The following is a 19,338-nucleotide window of genomic DNA, read 5'->3' as shown; positions in this document are numbered from 1 at the left end:
TCAAAAATATGAGGTGATAACATAACACATATTCAAAACATGAAGTAATCTCAATATGCTATATTCCCAGATATTACTGAAATATGTATTGTTTAAAATGAAACATTAGTTTGGTTGTATTGCTTTGTGCTCAATTGGATCTAGAGACCTTCACCTCTTGTGTCTATTTATGTTTACTCTCCCTCTGGTGGTGGAAATAGTCAAATACAATTTTCTTCTCAGAATTCCAAGTCCAATATTCCAAAATTCCAATATTATTATTCAGTTATCACGGCACCACTGTGACTCATTTTTGCTCAATTTTTTACTCACAAATACGTATGCTTATGTCAGCAAGCTAAATTCATTTCAGTTTTATTTTACAATTCACACTGACAGTAACAGGTACACATGTCAGTGTGGGCTTCAGCACAGGGTGAGAGGTGTGACTGCTCTATGATGTCACACTAGATAGTGGTGAAAAAGCAGAGTTGGGTTCGGACGGGGGTCAAACCAGAGAGAGTTTGAAATGGACACAGACAAATCTCAGCAACGGTTCTCTGAAAATTACTCTGAGGTCACCCTTAGCTCAAGTGCAGGTAAGAATGCTTTATTTGAAATATTGATGAAAATACAATTTAGTAATTTATCAGATGCTTTCATCCAAAGCAACTCACAAATGAGGAGCATCACAAGAATTTTGCAACGGCAACTTTCAAGAGCAAAATAGAGTAGTACAAAAACTAGAGCTGATATAAAAGTGTTAAAGAGAAAGTAGAACAGCAAGTGCTCATGAAAGTTGTGATTGTGGTTTTAATACATAATATGCTTATATCAGTCAGCACTTTTTGCTGAGTCTTTAGGTGTTTATTTTATTTATTTCAATTATAAAATTAGCAAAAATTGTAATGCTGAAAATTAAAAGTAAGCTATATTGAAAATCTTTTCTTGCTTGAAATACCATGTTTCAGTTACTCTTTTCGATGTGTGTTTTTTATAATCCATTAGGTAGAGTCAGGGTTATTATCGTAAACAAAAAATAAAAATAAAATAATAAAAAATAAAAATAAGAAATGCTGCCTTGGCAAGCAGCTGGAAATGAGTAAGTTATTATTTTAAGTAATACAAAACTAATTAAAATTAAATAAACTAAAACTCAAAACTATATAGACATAAAAAAGCTAACAAAAACACAAAAAAAGTATTTTATAGTATAGTACTAGCTATATAAGTGATACAAAATAACACTGCACAGTATGACATTCAAAAATCTAATTTGAGGTACGTTTGGTGCACTTCCACTCTTTACCTTAATGTTGTGAATAGGCCCTGGAAACCAAGAGGCCCACAATTTGACAAATTAGTCACTTTTTTGGCCATTGTTTGCCTAAGCTGAGCGTAATCCTCAGGCCTCTCTCTCACGATATTGAGTTTAGGTGGCAAAGCCTGCTGTCTTTTGAGTTCCTGGACGTTTGTTTGGAAGCACTAAGGCTCTTAAATCCTCCGTCTCCAGTGAACATCTTTTGAGAGATGTGTACCTACAAATCCAACATCTCAGAGGTGTCAGTGGTTGATGAAACTCTCACTGTCAATAGGAAATTGCTTGTAACTAGAGAGAGAGAGACCTGAGTCAAGACTCTTTCTGTTGGTGACAAAGAGTTCTTCTCATAATGAATGCGGCTCTTTGAATTTCACCCTATTGGATGCAGATGTTCAAAATCACCCAAGAAAAGATTCTGGGACATCTGAGAGCGTCCGGGGTGGTGGAGGACGAGTGAGAACGTACCCTTCACCATCCCGCAGGAGACACCGAACTACCTTCAGCAACGAGCAGCTGGAACAGCTGGAGTTAGCTTTCAGACAGAACCACTATCCTGATATCTACTACAGAGAGGAGCTCGCCAGAGCCACCAAACTCAACGAGGCTCGCATACAGGTAACTCGCGTGATCGCTAACATGCTAATTAACCTGTTGAGCTGATACAGTTACATGGAACTGAATTAACCAGGGGTGTTGAGACTGTTCACACTGATGGCGATTTACAGTGACACAGCAAAACGTATGGATAGAAACCTAGCAGTGACTAGCATTCAGAGACTTCATAATGCTTGCTGCATTTGTGGACAGATTCACAAAAAAATCTTCGTAAGATAGACATTTCTTGAAATCATTTCTTGAGAAAATCTTAAGAATGTAGCTAAGTGGAATTCCTGAAACATTCTAAAAAGATTTAAAAAAGTATTTTTCTTAAGATCTTTTTTTTTTGTTACTGAATTTCAAATTTAACACAAAGTCACAAAAGTCACTCATAATAATAACCAATACTTGTTTACAGTATTTGTAAACATCATTGGTTTTACTTGTGCCCATAGTACACTGAAAAAAAAGTTAATTCAGAAATTTCTAGTAATTTTTTCTTTTACAAATAATTACAAAGAATCAAGTAACACGTTGAACTACATTTTTTGAATTTACAAATTTTGAAGTAGAAAGAAATTCCAAAAGTCTTTGTTTTGTTTGTTTTATTTACAATTTCAAGCAATAATTTTTTTATGGAGTAGTAGCCTAGTATATATGTGTATGTGTATATATATATATATATATATATATATATATATATATGTGTGTGTGTAAGTGTGTGTGTGTAACCTGTGTTGTGTGGTAATGCTTAATAATTTAAATAGTTTTTGTGTTTTTTTCTGTGGTAATGCTTTTTTTTTTGACTCGTTAATTTAAGATGAGTTCGAGGTTATCCTAACTTTTAAGAGATTATTTATATTTAGGCCTATTTGTTTTTATTTTTTTGAAGAAAAAAATTGAACATTTTTAAGGAATCTTTGAGAATATAGAACACTAAATTTTCTTAACTTTACTCATAAAAATAAAATAGCAGCTATGAAGAATTTTATTGGTAAAAACATTTTGTAGCCTAAATTTAATCATTACTGATTGGCTATGCCACACAAATTACTTATCGCTGGAAACTTGTTGCCTCACACCTGGCGTTCCCTTCTCGAGAGTCCTCTAGAGGTCGCTATTGCGGAACACCATCAGAGTTACCCGTGTCACAACACAACACGTTGGCCGGCGACAGCCTATGACGTCACTACTGGCGCGACCACAGTTTAAAGGGGCGCCGGGAAAACACATCACCCTCTTCTTTGTCTTCAGTGACTGTTTTGTTTGAAGCGTGCATTTTACTGGTAAGAACGATTTTTTACTCTTATCATGGCGAGCACTAGCAACGTGTTTAAGAGGTGTGTGGATCCGTGTCCTTGTTATTTGACACCTGATGACACACACGATCTTTGCGTCTCAGACATCTCCTGCTCTTCCTGGGCAGAACCCAGCAGAGCACTAGCTGCTGGATCAGATGATGTCAGAGAGATCGCATCATCATCATCAAGCAGCTCGCCCTCGCTCGCGGCCGAAGAGTGCGAAAAGGAAAGTTGAGACTGAGACTGAGCCCTCTCAATCCTCCTGCCCTGCGTATGATGAGTTGTTAGAGGTTATGGAACGCGCCACGGCGAGGCTTGACTTGCCGTGGAAGCGGGCCAAGATGGTGGCGCCACGGGGTTGTCTCGATGAGCGTTATCTTTCTGGCCATAAGTGAGCCTTCCATTTCTTCCTGATCTCCATACAGAGGTTGAGAAGGAATAGAAAAAGCCGTTTTCCTCTCGCATTCATAGATTCCAACATACTAGTTATGCTAACACTGAGGTCATCATCAGGTCCCCAGGTCAGTACTGCAATTCCAGGACCTGCTGGTCTTGTTGCAATCAGTTTCTATGACAGGGACACCTGCCTGTGTCTGCCCTGAGCAGCCTCCTGTTGTTAGGTTACCCTTTCAGTCATCACGCACTCTGCAGATTGTATCAAACTGCCCTTATGGTGAACCAGTGTATCACCTCTCTGTGGAGTGGGCTTGAGTATACTCTTTCACTGAGGCATGAGTGAGAGGTATGTTTGCGGTCCTAAGTGCTACTGGCTCTTAGGAGCATCATCTCTATGCGTGATCTAGGCTCTGTTGTTTCTAGGCTCTGTGGGTCTGGTTAACGTGGTCCATGATCTTTGTCGCTGGGTAGTCTCAGTCGGTCCTATTCTGGTAGCCTTCCTAGGTGCATGGCTATCTGAGGATATCTATGTGCTAGCTCAGGGACTGCTCCCCTTCCTAGGGTTTTTAAGTAGTCTCCCTGAGCCCTTGCCTAGAGTGTGCTATCTCCCCTGCTAGGGTTGTAAGTAGATAGCCCACTCCTGTGGCAGACTCAAAGGAAGGCATTTCCAAGGCCCCTTTCGGTCAGTCCATCCTCAGGGTGTGGTAGTGCTCCCTTCGCTGTGGGAGGGTTTGTTATGAGCTTGCCACGCCTGGACAGATCAGGTCTTCATCCTTTCTACTAAGCACGGGAGTTAGGAATCTGGCCCTGGGTCTTTGATCTTTCACTTTACTGTAATTAATTGTGTTGAGTTGTTCTTTTTTTGTATAGGCTTAGTAGTGCTCCCCTCAATCAGAGGGTCGCCTATGAGCACTTCTTGCCTAAGATGACCGTTCGAGTTCCTTTTTTTTGTAGAGTTGGGCCTCCGCTCTCCGGAGCGCTGGTCAACGGCCATACTGGATTGCTAGGCTTCCATGCCTTCTTGGTGAGCTGTCTTTGGTAAGCTAGTATTGCTCCCCTCACTGTAAAGGGTCATCTGCTTCCGAGCATCCGAATTGGTCATATTCACTTAGGAGCCCGGAGGGGTCAGGCCCTTTGTTGTAGTAGGCTTTAGTAATGCTCCCCTCATTTCAGGAGGGTCACTTATGCGCTCGCTATTCCCCTCGCAAGGTTCCTAGTCATCCTCTCACGTTAAGAGCTGAGTTCTTCACTTCTCAGAGCTCCTTCAATCAGCTAAATCAGGGTTCTAGGCCCCTTCCTCTGCCTCCCTAATACAAATTGCAGTATGCTTACCCTTCAACACACTGTAGGTCGAGAATTTGTCTCCCCCTCTCAGCCGAGAGCTGGGTGCCATACTCCCTCAGCTATGTAAGTTACTGTTAGCCAAACCAGGCTGGTGACCATTATGATGAGTCGCGGCTTCGTGCCCTTTCTTTGAGCTGGCAGGCCCCGGTTTCGCCTTGGGCCCCACTCTAGCTATTTCTCCCAATGCTTCTGGGCTGGAACAATGTGTGCTACCAAGGGTCTGTTGAGACAGCTCCCTCAGCGAGCTCGTGCAGAGCGGTCGCCCCTGTGACAGGCCAGGACCTAGTTACTATCCTAGGCGCTTGGCCGTATCCCCTTAAAGGAATCTTTCTCATGATTCTAAGCCTTCGAGCTCTACCCTGGGTCCGGGAGTCCCGGCCCTGAACAGGTAAGTTTTTTTTTTAGGGTATGCAGCTCGGGTCTTTGGCCATAGGGGATAATGTCACTGACAGCCGTCAAACCTTCCCAGGGGCAACTCCCTAAGCCTGGTAGAGTTTGTACTTAATGCTCGCCTTTGTGCTTGCACTCCCCTCAGCATGGTGGCGTGGGTATTCCGTTCTCCATAGCGACCCCTAGAGGACACAGTTCGAAGTTCCCTCGAAAGGGAACGTCTCAGGTTATGTATGTAACCATGGTTCCCTGAGTAGGGAACGAGACACTGCATCCTCTAGGCTTTGTGCCATGCTTCAGACGCAAGCTTCAGATGAAGAAATGGATGATGTGTTTTCCCGGCGCCCCTTTATACTGTGGTAGTGACGTCATAGGCTGTCGCCGGCCAACGTGTTGTGTTTTTGTATGTATTCTTCAGACATGAGTCACGCTGACGGCACGCTCTAGGGGTCCCCATAGCGACCCCTAGAGGACGCAGTGTCTCGTTCCTTACTCAGGGAACCATGGTTACATACGTAACCTGAGACGTTCTTGGCCACTGTTAAAACATCTAATATAATATAATAACATATTAGCTATTTAAATGTCGCTACAGCAGCCAAACATTGACTCTCTTGTCTGATTACTGTATCTGTACTGTCTTGTCGCTGGCCACAGGTGTGGTTTCAGAACCGGCGTGCCAAGCAGCGCAAGCAGGATCGTGTCTCTCAGAAAGTGCTGCCGGTGGGCATGATGCCAGGACGAGGGCCTCTCTTCAGCAGCATGTGCATGTCTCCCTCCGCCATGAGCCGGCAGTACCAGTGCCCTCATTCACTGCCGCATATCCCCCGATTCTCATCAGTGCTGCCCCCTGGAGGATACCCACCCCAGCCGTCCTCCGGCTCTGCTCCATCATCGCACGCCTCCAGACAGCCTGATGACTGGTATCTGCGCAGCATCGGACCAGCCACCACTTCAGTGCTCTCCCTGGCCTCTGTGTCCACACTGGAAACCACTAGTCACTGGAACTAGAGAAAGTGCTGTTTTACAACCAGTAGAATGAATAAAGTTTTTCAGTGACAAAGAAAGATTGACATTTTCTGTCTTTATTACAGTTGCAATCACACAGAACAGATTATCTCAATTATTATTGCTGTATCTACGTAGACAAAAATAATCACATTTATGTTAATTTCCTTTGTTAACAATGAACTGTGACAATTAAACTAGATTCAGTTTATTTTGAGCATACTGTAAACTTTGTATAAGGACTATTAGGAAAATGTCATTCTCAGATGAAATGTACAATAGACCCTTTGAACATTTGAATTACATTTCCATTCAGTCATCACTAACAATTTACAGCTTTGGTAGAAATAAATTACACACGGTTTATGTCAAGTGCTGTTCTTCTTGCCATTTTATGTTTGTACAATGAACAGATGTGGGTCAATGACAATATTTTAGAAATTTTGTTGAAAACAACGTGCTAAGTTGCTAGAAATGTGCTCTCTGTAGTCATGTTGGTTACATACAGTTTTGAAAAAAATAAAAATACCATTGTCAAGAAAGATTTGTAGTTTTTTCTGCATTTTAGTTGCACCACACGATTTGACAAACATAAGTTTTTCCAAATATTAATTAGCAGGTTTTTTTTTTTTTTTTTAAAGAATAACAATTCAAGATTATGCCAAACCACTTTCTTCTAAAAAATGTAATTCTTTTAATTAAGCATTTTGTTTTTATTATTATTCACTATGATATCAAGATAAGTTTTTTTTTTTTTTGCTTTATGCACTAAGAAAATATTTTGTATTTTAAAAATAAAAACATCATGATCAAAGAAGCATATTAAAGTTTGGAATCATTAGGATTGTTTTAAAATGTTTTTCAAAGAAGTCTCTTAAGAACAGTAATATTACCAAATATTATTAACGTTTAAAATAACTTTTTAAACTATTTTACAATTATGCCCTACATTTTTTTTTTTAACAATGAAAAAGAAGTGTATCAAAGTCTCTATATGGATAAATTACATTTTAAATGTATTTCCTAATAAATTCAGACAAAATAAGCATCATGTCATTCACCCATATGACTTTTTTTTGTGTACATTCAGACTCTTAATAGCAAGCTGAAAATCAGTGCACCATTATGTTTTAGAGAATACATGTTTTAGAAATGCATAACATCAAATATATACTTGTTTTTAATGTCAAGCAAATGAACATTAGGGCTACAGAGAGATTCATTAAGATGTACACATCCAAACAGGCATATTGCACATTTATATGTAAATCTTGACAATCCCAAATCTAGATAGGTAGATGCTTTGTGCTTACCAATAAAGTACTCTGTCATTGCAGATCATTCTGAATAGGTATTTTTGTAATGACAGTAACAGTGATAATCCCTTTAAGGCAGAAAGAGCATGTGTTTGCCATTATTTATCAGCAGAGCAGCAATTATTATTCCACTTTAGCTTCATTTAACTATCAGCTTTGCAGGAAAGGGTCACTGCAAAGCATTTATTCCATAATAACAATTTATGCTTGTTTACAGTGGATAAATTTGGCAGTTAATACATTAAGGTCCATTCTGACAAGACATATGCAGTTGTGAGTGCAACAACGAATACATGTTACACTGATGGCATACATACAAAACGTCTCATGTCACTTCATCATGACCCTCACCACTTCATTGTATGACACTTTATACAGGTTATACTGAAGCACGAATATACTGTGCCTGTGAAATCGCACACGTGAAGGAATGTGCTGGAGATTTGTACATCAGAGGTAATCTGCATTCACAGTAAGGCAGCGGCTCTTCCTGTCGTCTTTTATTCCAGAGATCTCGCAAACTCTGCATAGTCAATGTAGCCGTCATTGTTTTTGTCATCGTCTCTGAGAACGTCATCAATGAGGTTGATGAGATCCTCTTCTCTCATTGGCTGGCTGTCATCTCCTCTTTCCTGAAAAACCAAGACCAGGTCACAATATTATAGGTGTAATAAAGAAAAAAATACATGACAAATGATAGAAAGAGAGGCTGAAACAAATGTACTTGAGCTAAGATTATTAGAAATTTGAACTCAAATTTCTATTTGTCATTATAAATTTCATATTATTAATTAATATAATAATAATAATAATTATGCATAGGTGTGTCCGAACTTTAAACTGGTGTAAAGTCAAGCTCAAAGTTGGATCACTCACCTCTCTATGAACATGAGTAATGGCAGTGGCGAGCTCGAGTCCATCCAGCAGATTGTTGCCATCGTAGTCGTGCATCTTGAAATAATGAAGCTGCAGCTCTTGAGGCGTCATGTCCGACTCTGGCTTTTCAATCACCCCTTCTAAATGCTCCATGATGTGGCTACAACAGAACAGAAGAAAGCTTCAATTAAAGACTCGTGGAATAGACACTTTGAGATGATCGGTATCAGTCAGTAACTCTGACCTTTGGTCGATTAAAGTTACAATTCACTGGAAGTAGCGACAAATCTTTTCTTTCATATTGTGACATATCCAAGTGTATCAGATTAAAGAGATAATTAATGTAGTGCAGGGATTTGGTTCTATCCATTGATTTTGTGGTAGGATGTTGAATAACATTTCTATTTCTAATTATTTCTATACAGCTTTGACCGAAATAAATTACACGGTTTTCGTCAAATGCTGTTCTTCTTGCCATTTTATGTATGTAAAAGGAATAGACATGGGACAATGACAATCTTTGAAAAACTTTTGTTCCTAGAAATGTGCTCTCTCTGTCTGTATTGATGTTGCTTACATACAGTTCTGAAAAATGTTTATACCATTTTCAAGAAAGATTTGTAATTTTTCTGCATTTTGGTTGCACCACATGATTTGACAGACAAACGTTTTTCCAATTGTTAATTAGAAGCAGTTTTTTTTTTCTAAAGAATAACAACTGAAGATTATGCCAAACCACTTTTTTCTGAAAAATATTTTTTAATGTATATATGCGTTTCAAATTTACGAAATATTACAAGACTGGAGTAATGATGCTGGAAATTCAGCTTTGCACCACAGGAATAAATTCCTGGAAAAATACATTTTAAAAAAAACAATATTACTGTTTTTGCTGTATGTTTGATTTTCTGAGGATGGATTAAGTATGACCTTTGTTTTCCTGACATCACTCGCCGGAGATCAGGACAGGCTGCAGAGGTCATTTGGCAAAGGGTACATTTTAGAAACGAATCAAAGGGAAATCAACGAACACTATCGACATACGCATCACATGAACAGAACAGCTTCACTGATTTGGATGTGTACAGGTTTTAAAGCAATGAAAAACTACTCGCTCTTTATCCTGAACCATGTTCCTGTCCAGCCGGGTGATTGGTGGAGGCACTTGATTTGAAGCAACTGGTTCTCCATGCGGTCCTCCATGAGCCCACACAGTCAGCATACAGCTGGAGCAGAGCAGGAACCAGCTCCACAACCTGAGCTGCCCAGACCTTTCTTTCAGTCTCATCACACTGAAATCACCAGCTATGAAGAGTTAACGCGAGAATAAGCAACTGCTGTCTGACAAACATTTGACCAATCACAGCACATATACGCATTTTAAGAATCATACAACATATCAATAATCAAAAAACAGTATATCTATTTCCACAAATCTGATGGTAATGAGCGCATGTGGTTGACATATGGAAGAACTTGAAGAGTGACAGAAATCAAAAGAGATCGTGGAGGAAAGCATTAGCATAACTGCTAAGCATGTGGAAGAATAAAAAGATAGATATGAATACTGAAATATTACAGGAAGAGCGGTCTAGACACTCAAACAGCCGTTGCAGGCATTGCCCGTTACACAGTCATCTGATAACGTTACATCTTACAGCGATATAACAACACACACATGCAGATTTACTCACCTGCTATGAATCACAGCTGACGGGTGAATATTCGCTCTATTTGTTCAGGCAGAGTGGAGTAACAATGAACTCCTGCTGATGTTTACACAGCGCCGCTCTTTCTGACCGCGTTAGCTTGCCGTAGTTATCTTTCACCTCATGGACACGACAGCTGAACTCTGATTGGACGCGATAGCTTTTTGTTTGTTTAATGTTTTATTTTATGTGAACAATACTAAAATAACGTGAACAATAACGTGTGTGTAAACTCTATAAATAAAAGCTTTAATTTTTTTTTAAATTTAATTAATTACATTTTATAATGTTTTATTTTATGTGCACAAAGTGGTGCATATCAGGATGGAAGAAAAATGCACATACCGAATTTTAAACGATAATAAAAAACGTTACAATATATTTTTCTCTGATTAAATTTATACTTTTAAATACCAAAATCGGACTAAAAAGTGACAGAAAATGTAATAAAGCTTTTTTTTTTTTTTTTGTAAACTCTTATTGGTATAACATCTTTTAAATGGGTTTTCATTCAATTTAATAATGTGACGAGTTAGAAGAAAAAATGCACTATATTAAAAGTAGTTCTCCAGCAATAATAAAAATAATAACAAACCCTTAAAATAAGTATCGCTTCTTATATGCTTAAACTGATTAAATACAAAACCTGACTGAAAAGTCACAAAACTCTAAACCTAAAAGCTAATTATATTTACATTTAGTCATTTAGCAGGCGCTTTTATTATGCATTTGAAGCAATCAAAATCAACAAACGAGCAATATGCAAGTTCTATATAACAAAATATACCGAATTCCAGGGGCCTGTACCATGAAGCCGGATTAGGTGGCTAGCCAGCTATGTTTCAGCTTAGTTTCCGCCAACCCTGGGTTTTAGGTACTATGAAAGTAGCTCGGCTTTAATCGGTGTTCGTTGCCATGGTATTTTACGCTGCACGGCTAACCTGCTCCGGGGCAGGTTATGTTCTGGTTTAGAGATCTCAATCTGAAATTTGACCAATCAGCTTCAAGCAAAGTGACACATCTCTGACGCAATAAAGCCACTCCTCCAGTTTCTCTTACTCCAAATTAAAGGACGCTACATAAAACATTTTTAAAGATAAAATCATGTGATTTTTAGACATGATTATTTTTTATTATTTATATAATTAGTATACCCTTAATCCATTACACAAGACAGCTTAATTTAATAGTAATTATTAAGCTTTTATTTTAAATTAATATAAACATAGATAATATGCAATATAAATACGTTTTAGAATCAATAGCTGTAAACATGACTACATATGAGTTTCAATTTTTAAGTGTTGTTATATCTATAAATATTATAAACTTTACAAATTTTACTTGCACTTATATGGTAAGATAAGTTTTCCTCTTTAATGGATCGATTGTTTCATTTTGCTGTGTAAATGTGTTTAAATTCTTCATATTGTTCAATCTTTTAATCTTTGGTAGTGAATTCGCACTGACTCTCTCACGAGAAGTGAATCCCAGTTTCAAGGCATGTGATTGGCTGCTCATTATGATGTCACACTTTCATGTGCACGAGCTCCATTAACTCAGGATCAAGCCTGAGTTGACAGAGAAAGTTGATGATCAGCTTCATGGTACCAACAAAGCCGGATTGAACTGGTTTGGTTTTGTCAACTCAAAACTAATCCTGTAACCCTGAGTTTGTTTAGCCACCATCATGGTACAGGCCCCAGGTCGTTTATTTATTTATTTATTTAGATGTAATTTTGTTTATCCTACTGAGCCTAAGAATTACATTTTCACATTTCAAAGCGATATCAAGAATAAAAAAAAATAAATAAATGAGGAATTATGCAGATTTTTTTGTGTTGGGGGGGGGGGGGATATTTTATAGGCGGTCGATGAGTGATTGTTTCATTATTGGACTTTATGAAGTTTATAAAACCCATGTTATTTTAATAGCTGGAAAAAATATATACATTTAATGCATTACTTAAAAGTACTCTAAATGTGTTACGCTACCAGCATGCGGATGACTTCAAAGCTGTTAGGTGTGACCTTAAAGCAATAAATCAATAAGTTAGTTAGAACATTAAAATGCAGTGCATTTTATAGCTAAGAAGGTTTTTTAGGCTTACACGTGTCGCTCAATCAAAGCTTTGAAGCTCGGTTTGTTGTCCACTAGATGGCGTAGGGTTGAGGAGGACAGGTGTCTCATTTTATTGCCATTTGCATTCTGTGGCAGGTGTTTGCATCAAATTAGTCAGTATTTTCATCTAAACAGACTCATGACTTGGTCTCATTCCAGACTATGATGGAAGCAGCTCCCTCTTTTGATCTGATAATTCAATTACAAGCACTGCAAATAGTTTACACAATATAATTGGTTAAATAGATTTAGTCATCCGGCAGTGGAGGGATTTCAGGGAAATAGCGATAGGACATAGGCTAGAAGTCAAGGACAAGGCCTTGCTTTGAAAAAAAAAAAAAAGGCCTGTTAAAGTACATTATGGTCTAAACAGACACTTAACACATTCCTGTCACAAGACTGAGACTTAGTTTTGTGAGTTTTATTTCTTTTTAAAGGAATAGTTTATGGAGCGATTTTTGTGCCAATATTCATCAAACAAATCCAGTGTTTTGCAAATAAACACAATCTGCTTTGCAAAGAAAAACTCGACTTTCAAACAAACGCAAAGTGATTTTCAAATACAAAACTCTTTGAGAAAATGCAGAGGTGTGGACAAATATATGTATTGTGTGTTACAGCTGTGAGACTCATTTGCCTTTTTATGAGGAAACTTGGCTTGATTTTCTCACAAATACGACAGGCTGATTTTCTCACACGAGTGCGGGCTGATTTTCTCACATGTGCAATTGAGCAACTTTCTTTTCTAAAAACAACAGATGGCGCTGTTGGTCAATTTACGCTAGTCTCCCGAGACCTTAAACACCTCTTTACCTCTTGGGTGATATTACTATATCTGATACTAAAATAAATTGTCTAAGCTTTCATTTTTGGTACACAATATTGTTGCTATCCATTATACATTTGCATTGTGTCACAATATATTGTTAAACCCCTGCATTATTTTGAATGTTGAACAATTGTATGTATATATATATGTATATGCTATATCCCGCGATCCAACAGAGGATAAGAGGTACGGAGAATGGATCAGTTTTTATAGGGAAAGACAGCCTAGTTAAATGTTTATCCATGTCACCTCTGATTTTTGAACTAATCAATCATGTTAACAACTTTACAGCACTTGTTGTGAATTTCCCTGACACTGTAGTAGGGTTGCGTTGTGAAAACATCTAAATGGTTAATTAAAGAGATAGTAAGACAGAAACTCACATGTTCCCACTCATATTGGTCTGAAAAGGTAAAGAGGTGTTTAAGGTCTCGGGAGACTAGCGTAAATTGACCTACAGCGCCATCTGCTGTTTTTAGAAAAGAAAGTTGCTCAATTGCACATGTGAGAAAATTATGGAATTATTTTTGTGTCTTTATTATTCAAACAAAAATTCTGTATTTGAGAGCAAAACTAATTATTTTGTAATTAAAAAACAAAAGTTTGCAAAAAAAAGTCTTCTTAAGGTTCAAAATTAAAGTAATTGAAAACTAAATAATTTGCAGTGCGTGTAAATCTTTAAAAATATTTTTTTTTCTTTGTGCACTTCAAAACCTTTTCATCACTAATCCACAAATGTTGCTCTCTTTCCTGCCTTCTTTTTTTGCGGGTCTAAAACTTTTGTTTGCGAGTTGAAAAGTTTTGTTTGCGAGTCAAGCTGTGTGTCAGTGGGCGGTCTCTACGCACCAGGATGAAACGCCCTTTTCTATTGGCCACTGTCGATTGAAGTGACAGGTTGACCACGCCCACTACGCTTTCACGCCACTGACGCCAGTCTGACAGAAGAGCGAGCTTCTAGCAGCAATGGCCAGCAACCGCTCCTTTACTGGGTAAGTTAACTAATTTAACATCTTAAATTCAGTGACTAGTGAACTGAATTATTCTCTCTTCTCATGCTCCCCCACCTAAATACATAACCTTAGCTAAGCCTGTCTGTAGTTGGTGGTGGCCAATAGAAAAGGGCCTTTCATCCTGGTGCGTAGAGACCGCCCACTGACACAGCTTGACTCGCAAGCAAAACTTTTCAACTCGCAAACAAAAGTTTTAGACCCGCAAAAAAAGAAGGCAGGAAAGAGAGCAACATTTGTGGATTAGTGATGAAAAGGTTTTGAAGTGCACAAAGAAAAAAATATATTTTTAAAGATTTACACGCACTGCAAATTATTTTGTTTTCAATTACTTTAATTTTGAACCTTAAGAATACTTTTTGTGCAAACTTTTATTTTTTGATTACAAAATAATTAGTTTTGCTCTCAAATACAGAATTTTAGTTTGAATAATAAAGACACAAAAATAATTCCATAGAAAATCAGCCCGCACTCGTGTGAGAAAATCAGCCTGTCGCATTTGTGAGAAAATCAAGCCAAGTTTCCTCATAAAAAGACAAATGAGTCTCACAGCTGTAACACACAATACATATATTTGTCCACACCTCTGCATTTTCTCAAAGAGTTTTGTATTTGAAAATCACTTTGCGTTTGTTTGAAAGTCGAGTTTTTCTTTGCAAAGCAGATTGTGTTTATTTGCAAAACACTGGATTTGTTTGATGAATATTGGCACAAAAATCGCTCCATAATAGTTGTCCTAATAACGAAAATCTTAGATGTAGTTGAGTTTCTTTCTTTGTCTTAATGGATTTGAAGAAATGTATAAATCACTTGCTCAGCAATGGATCCTCTGCAGTGAATGGGTGCCGTCAGAATGCAGTCCAACTCCAAACAGCTGATAAAAACATCACAAGTAATCCACATGACTCCATCCATCCACTAATGTCTTATGAATGGAAAAGCTGTGTGTTTATAAGAAACACATTTTATTTTTACTTTAGATTTAAATTTTTAGCCAAATTACCAGTCAATAATACATACTGTAGTAATGCTTCCAGTGAAAAATCCATCCCGTTGTCCTCTCACAGAAAAAACTGTTATGGACTATTTTTATTTGTAAATGGTGCTTGATCTGTGCATATTTCTCTCCTGATTAAAGACAACTTTTTTCACTGGAGAAAACACACTTATATATTTTTGGATTGCCCAAGGTAAATTTTCAGCAAATTTTCATTTTTGGGGGGAACTATTCATATAAGTCTGGTCTAGCTGGTTTCTGGTTGTTTTTAGCTGCTCCAAGATTGTTATTAGCAACATACTTACAGGTGGTTCAGCTGGGTTTTGGAACATATTGCTGGTTATCCAGCTATGACCATGCATCTTGCACCAAATAATGACCAACTTGAAGCAACAACAGACATATAGGAGAAATGGATAAGACCAGGCCAGGAAGATCAGACTAGCCTAAATCAGTGAGACCAGCAGCTGGGCCGATTTTAGAAGTTTTAAGAGCATTGCAATGTATTTTATTTATTTTTTCTATGACATTTTTCTTAACAGGGCGTTAGACTTCCCACTAACCTGTGAATATATGAGGGAATATTACAAATGGAATTTCCAGGGTTGAAAAAAATCATGGAAAGGGAACAGGAAGTCATGGAATTTTCCCTCAGTTCTAAAATAACGTATTTGTCAAATCCCAGGAGTAGCAACCATATGCATATCTATAGTGAAAATGGGAAAATGTAGCTATTTGCATGAAACAAAACCGATTTCATTAACTAGGCCTACATGTCACCGCCCACGTTTTGATTCCGCAAATCAGTTCATTTGATGAAAGCAGACAACTTGATTAATATTCATGAGCCCAACATGCTAGTGAATATTAGCGCAACAGATAAGACAATAAATTACTCAGCTATAATTATAATAATAAATTTAATAATATTTTTCACAGATAGGAATTTTTGATTCATACTTGATTAAATACTTTGATTAAACCAACGACTACAGAACCCTTAAAGGGACTTTGATTAAAATTTTTAGTTCTAACCCTTAAATTTGACGATATTCTTGAAGTTCTGTCAAATGTAGCCTACCCTACTAAAGAGATGCTGATGATATCAAATAAAATAAATGTCACGAGGGAACGCTGAGTGAAATTTAAATTACAAAGTTTGGTGCAACTGGCTGGAAAGCTCATCAAAACCGATCAATATTCTTCAGTCACTGGAACGGGCAAAGTCTTGTAATGTTTGTTTGCACATGCTCAGTGAGTTTCCCGTTGTCAGCCGACAGTAACTCCTCTGGTGTCGGTAGAGCGCGGACACAGAGACGCGGGCGGGATGTCAACGCGGCTCTCCTTCTCTCAGTACCGCTTAGAGGCGGAGGTCGAGCGCTGCCGCGCGGAGTGTCAGTGGGACACCATACCGTCTTTACTGGAACAGCTCGCTGCCGCGCGCCTGCACGACGACGGTAAGTGCGCGTGCCACAATAGAATATAGTACAATTGAATAGAGGAGAGCCAGCAGTGATGAGTGAGAGAGAGAGTGTGTGTCTTGTTCCGCATGAACTTTGCACCTTTCTGTTAAACTCTGCCCGTGTTTACTAATGTGCTGATATCAGTTACAGAAACTCACATGCACTTAATGAGACTTCGGTTTTTGCGTTTAGATTTGATTTGTCAGTGCACTCTCACTCTGAGAGAGAGAGAGAGAGAGAGAGAGAGAGAGACTGACTGACAGTGTGTATAAAGCCAGTTACTCATGTGAATCAGAGTTGTAAATGCATGCACACACCCTTTAATTAATACAGGTAGAAACTACTTAAAGCAATAGAGTCATAATTTACGCACCCTTGCTTTAGGGTATGTACTGAATTTGATGGTGTGTTGTTGTTAAACAACTACAATTTTACTCTGAGGAACAACTTTCTTGGTACTTATACACTGCCAAACTTTTGGGTTTCCCAAGTCCTGGGGGCATTATGGAATAGCAAAGTGTCCACCAGTTGATGTACATCAGTGATCACCAAACTTGGTCCTGGAGGGCCGGTGTCCTGCAGAGTTTAGCTCTAACCTTAATCAAACACACCTGAAGCAGCTAATCAAGGTCTTAAGTGTAACTTCCAGTAAGGTGTGTTGAGGCAAATTGGAGCTAAACTCTGCAGGACACTGGCCCTCCAGGACCGAGCTTGGTGACCCCTGTTGTACATTATGCATTCATTTTCTGGACACCATTCTTTATGCATACTGTCAATAAGATTTTTGTTACTGAAAAAAATATTTTTTTTTATTCAGTAAGTATGCATGAAATTGATCAAAGACCTTTATAATGTTACAAAAGATCTATGTTTCAAATAAATGCTGTAATTGCTTTCTATTGATAAAAAAAATATCAGAAATACAGTTGGGCAAAAAGTATTTAGTCAGCCACCAATTGTGCAAGATCTCCCACTTCAAAAGATGAGAGAGGCCTGTAATTTTTGTTATTGACCAAATACTTATTTTCCACCATAATTTGCTAATAAATTCTTTAAAAATCCTACAATGTGATTTCCTGGATTCTTTCCCCCCCATTCTGTCTCTCATAGTTGAAGTGTACCTATGATGAAAATTACAGGCCTCGCTCATCTTTTTAAGTGGGAGAACTTGCACAATTGGTGGCTGACTAAATACTTTTTTGCCCAACTGTAACTGTTAAGCAGCACAAATGACATATTTTAAGATTGATAATAATGAAAAATCATTCTTGAGCACCAAATCTGTATGTTATAATCATTTCTGAAGGATTATGTGACACTTAAGACAAAATTTAGCTTTGCATTACAGGAATAAGTTGCATTTTAAAATAGTAGAAAGTAGAAAGCAGTTTTTTAAAATTGTAATATGATTTCAAAATATGACTGTTTTACTGAATTTTTGATCAAATAAATGCAACCTTGGTAAGCATAAAAGACTTCTTTCAAAAACTTTAAAAAAATTTTTACCAACCCAAACATTTTGAATGGTAGTGTACACTGTAAAAAATGACCGTGAATTAAACGGTAAAAGACCATAAACATGCTACAGTAAAAACCTGTTAAATGGTTAACGGGAAGTTCCCCTATACAGTGAAAAACTGTATTGGACATTACATGTAGTTTTTGGAAGTGAAAAAGAACTTATAATTTATAGTGAATAATCCTAAATTGACATTCCCAGAATTCCCCGCGTTACATTTCAAGTTTGATGCTTTTTTGTTGAAATAACTAGGCCTGTGTTTCTTATTAGTTTGTTCATATCAGTTTTGTACATTAGGGTTGTATGTTACATCTAATGCTGTTAAATTAATGTTTATTGCATTATTTAAGTTTCATGTGTGTTGCCATGATGGTGTTAGTGTTTGTGTGAATGACACTGTGCACCTTCCATATATGTTAATATTTAAAAGCTGCTTGTAATGGGCTTTGTTTCATCATGTGACTCTCATCACCCCCTGCGTTTGGTGATTATCAGTGTATTACAAAGGTACAAAGACTTCAGTACTTCAATAGGTTGGTATATTAACATTACATCAGTTAATGAAATTACGGTATTTACCTTTAAATTTAAGTTAAAACCGTAAAACCTAAATTGTTCCTACCGTATTTTTTACGGTAAAATTGTGGCAACCATAGCTGCCATTTTTTTCCCCATAAATTCTAGTGAATTTTTTTTACAGTGTATACTTTCATTGTAAGGAAAACAGGAGTTTGGACTGTCTGCTAAATTGGTGTTCCACAGAAGAAAAAAACTCAATTTGGCCTACAGTGGCATGACAAATGTAAATAAATGTTACTTTTTGGATCACCTATCTCTTTAAGTTTTAGGATTAAAAACCCAGTCCTCTCACTTTCTCAATTTCACAAAGGTGGTAAAAGATAAACATGCTGCTTAAACATGTCTCATGTAAATCAACAGCAGTAATGGGTTAACACATGGCACTCCCAGGAGGTGTGTCCATCACTGTCCAAATCCGATCTCTGACCCAGCACGTCTTGTTTCGCCATTGCAAACACTCAGACACTAATTTCCCAGTGGGGAAACAAACTCAGTCAGTAAAAGGTGGCTACAGAACATAGTATTCAGTGTATTTTACAAATGCTACCAAGGGTTTTGAAGTGATGTACTGTAGTTACTTCATAT

General features: G+C 37.7%; 3 protein-coding genes across 5 annotated transcripts in view; 2 read left to right on the top strand and 1 right to left on the bottom strand.

The window, feature by feature from the left end:
• Window positions 1-508: 508 nt before the first annotated feature.
• LOC306882537 (homeobox protein prophet of Pit-1-like) lies at window positions 509-6,872 on the top strand (the record flags this gene model as incomplete). Its single annotated transcript, XM_079437241.1, has 3 exons — window positions 509-578; window positions 1,689-1,915; window positions 5,986-6,872. 3 exons carry the CDS (start codon window positions 509-511, stop codon window positions 6,337-6,339), a joined length of 651 nt encoding a protein of 216 aa, XP_079293367.1. The 3' UTR covers window positions 6,340-6,872.
• LOC306882538 (multiple coagulation factor deficiency protein 2-like) lies at window positions 6,396-10,371 on the bottom strand. 2 transcript variants are annotated; one of them, XM_079437242.1, is made up of 4 exons: window positions 10,223-10,371; window positions 9,644-9,833; window positions 8,529-8,688; window positions 6,396-8,284 (listed from the first exon to the last, which is right to left on the bottom strand). In XM_079437242.1, exons 2-4 carry the CDS (start codon window positions 9,814-9,816, stop codon window positions 8,153-8,155), a joined length of 465 nt encoding a protein of 154 aa, XP_079293368.1. In that variant the 5' UTR covers window positions 9,817-9,833; window positions 10,223-10,371; the 3' UTR covers window positions 6,396-8,152. The 2 variants fall into 2 exon arrangements, with proteins under 2 accessions (XP_079293368.1, XP_079293369.1); XM_079437243.1 differs by having other exon boundaries at window positions 6,974-8,284; window positions 9,644-9,820; window positions 10,223-10,333.
• Window positions 10,372-16,477: 6,106 nt separating this feature from the next.
• The window catches only part of LOC306882111 (tetratricopeptide repeat protein 7A-like), a 44,084-nt gene continuing 41,223 nt past the window's right edge, over window positions 16,478-19,338 (top strand). Inside the window, exon 1 of one of the 2 annotated variants that reach the window (XM_079436589.1) lies at window positions 16,478-16,649. In XM_079436589.1, the coding sequence (XP_079292715.1) occupies window positions 16,520-16,649 (130 nt within the window). In that variant the 5' untranslated portion in view covers window positions 16,478-16,519. The remainder of the gene's footprint in view (window positions 16,650-19,338) is intronic. The other variant, XM_079436587.1, reaches the window with a different exon arrangement.

Source organism: Barbus barbus (assembly GCF_936440315.1).
Source record: "Barbus barbus genome assembly, chromosome: 16".
Taxonomy (NCBI): Eukaryota; Metazoa; Chordata; class Actinopteri; order Cypriniformes; family Cyprinidae; genus Barbus; species Barbus barbus.
This window is presented reverse-complemented; position numbering and strand designations above follow the sequence as displayed.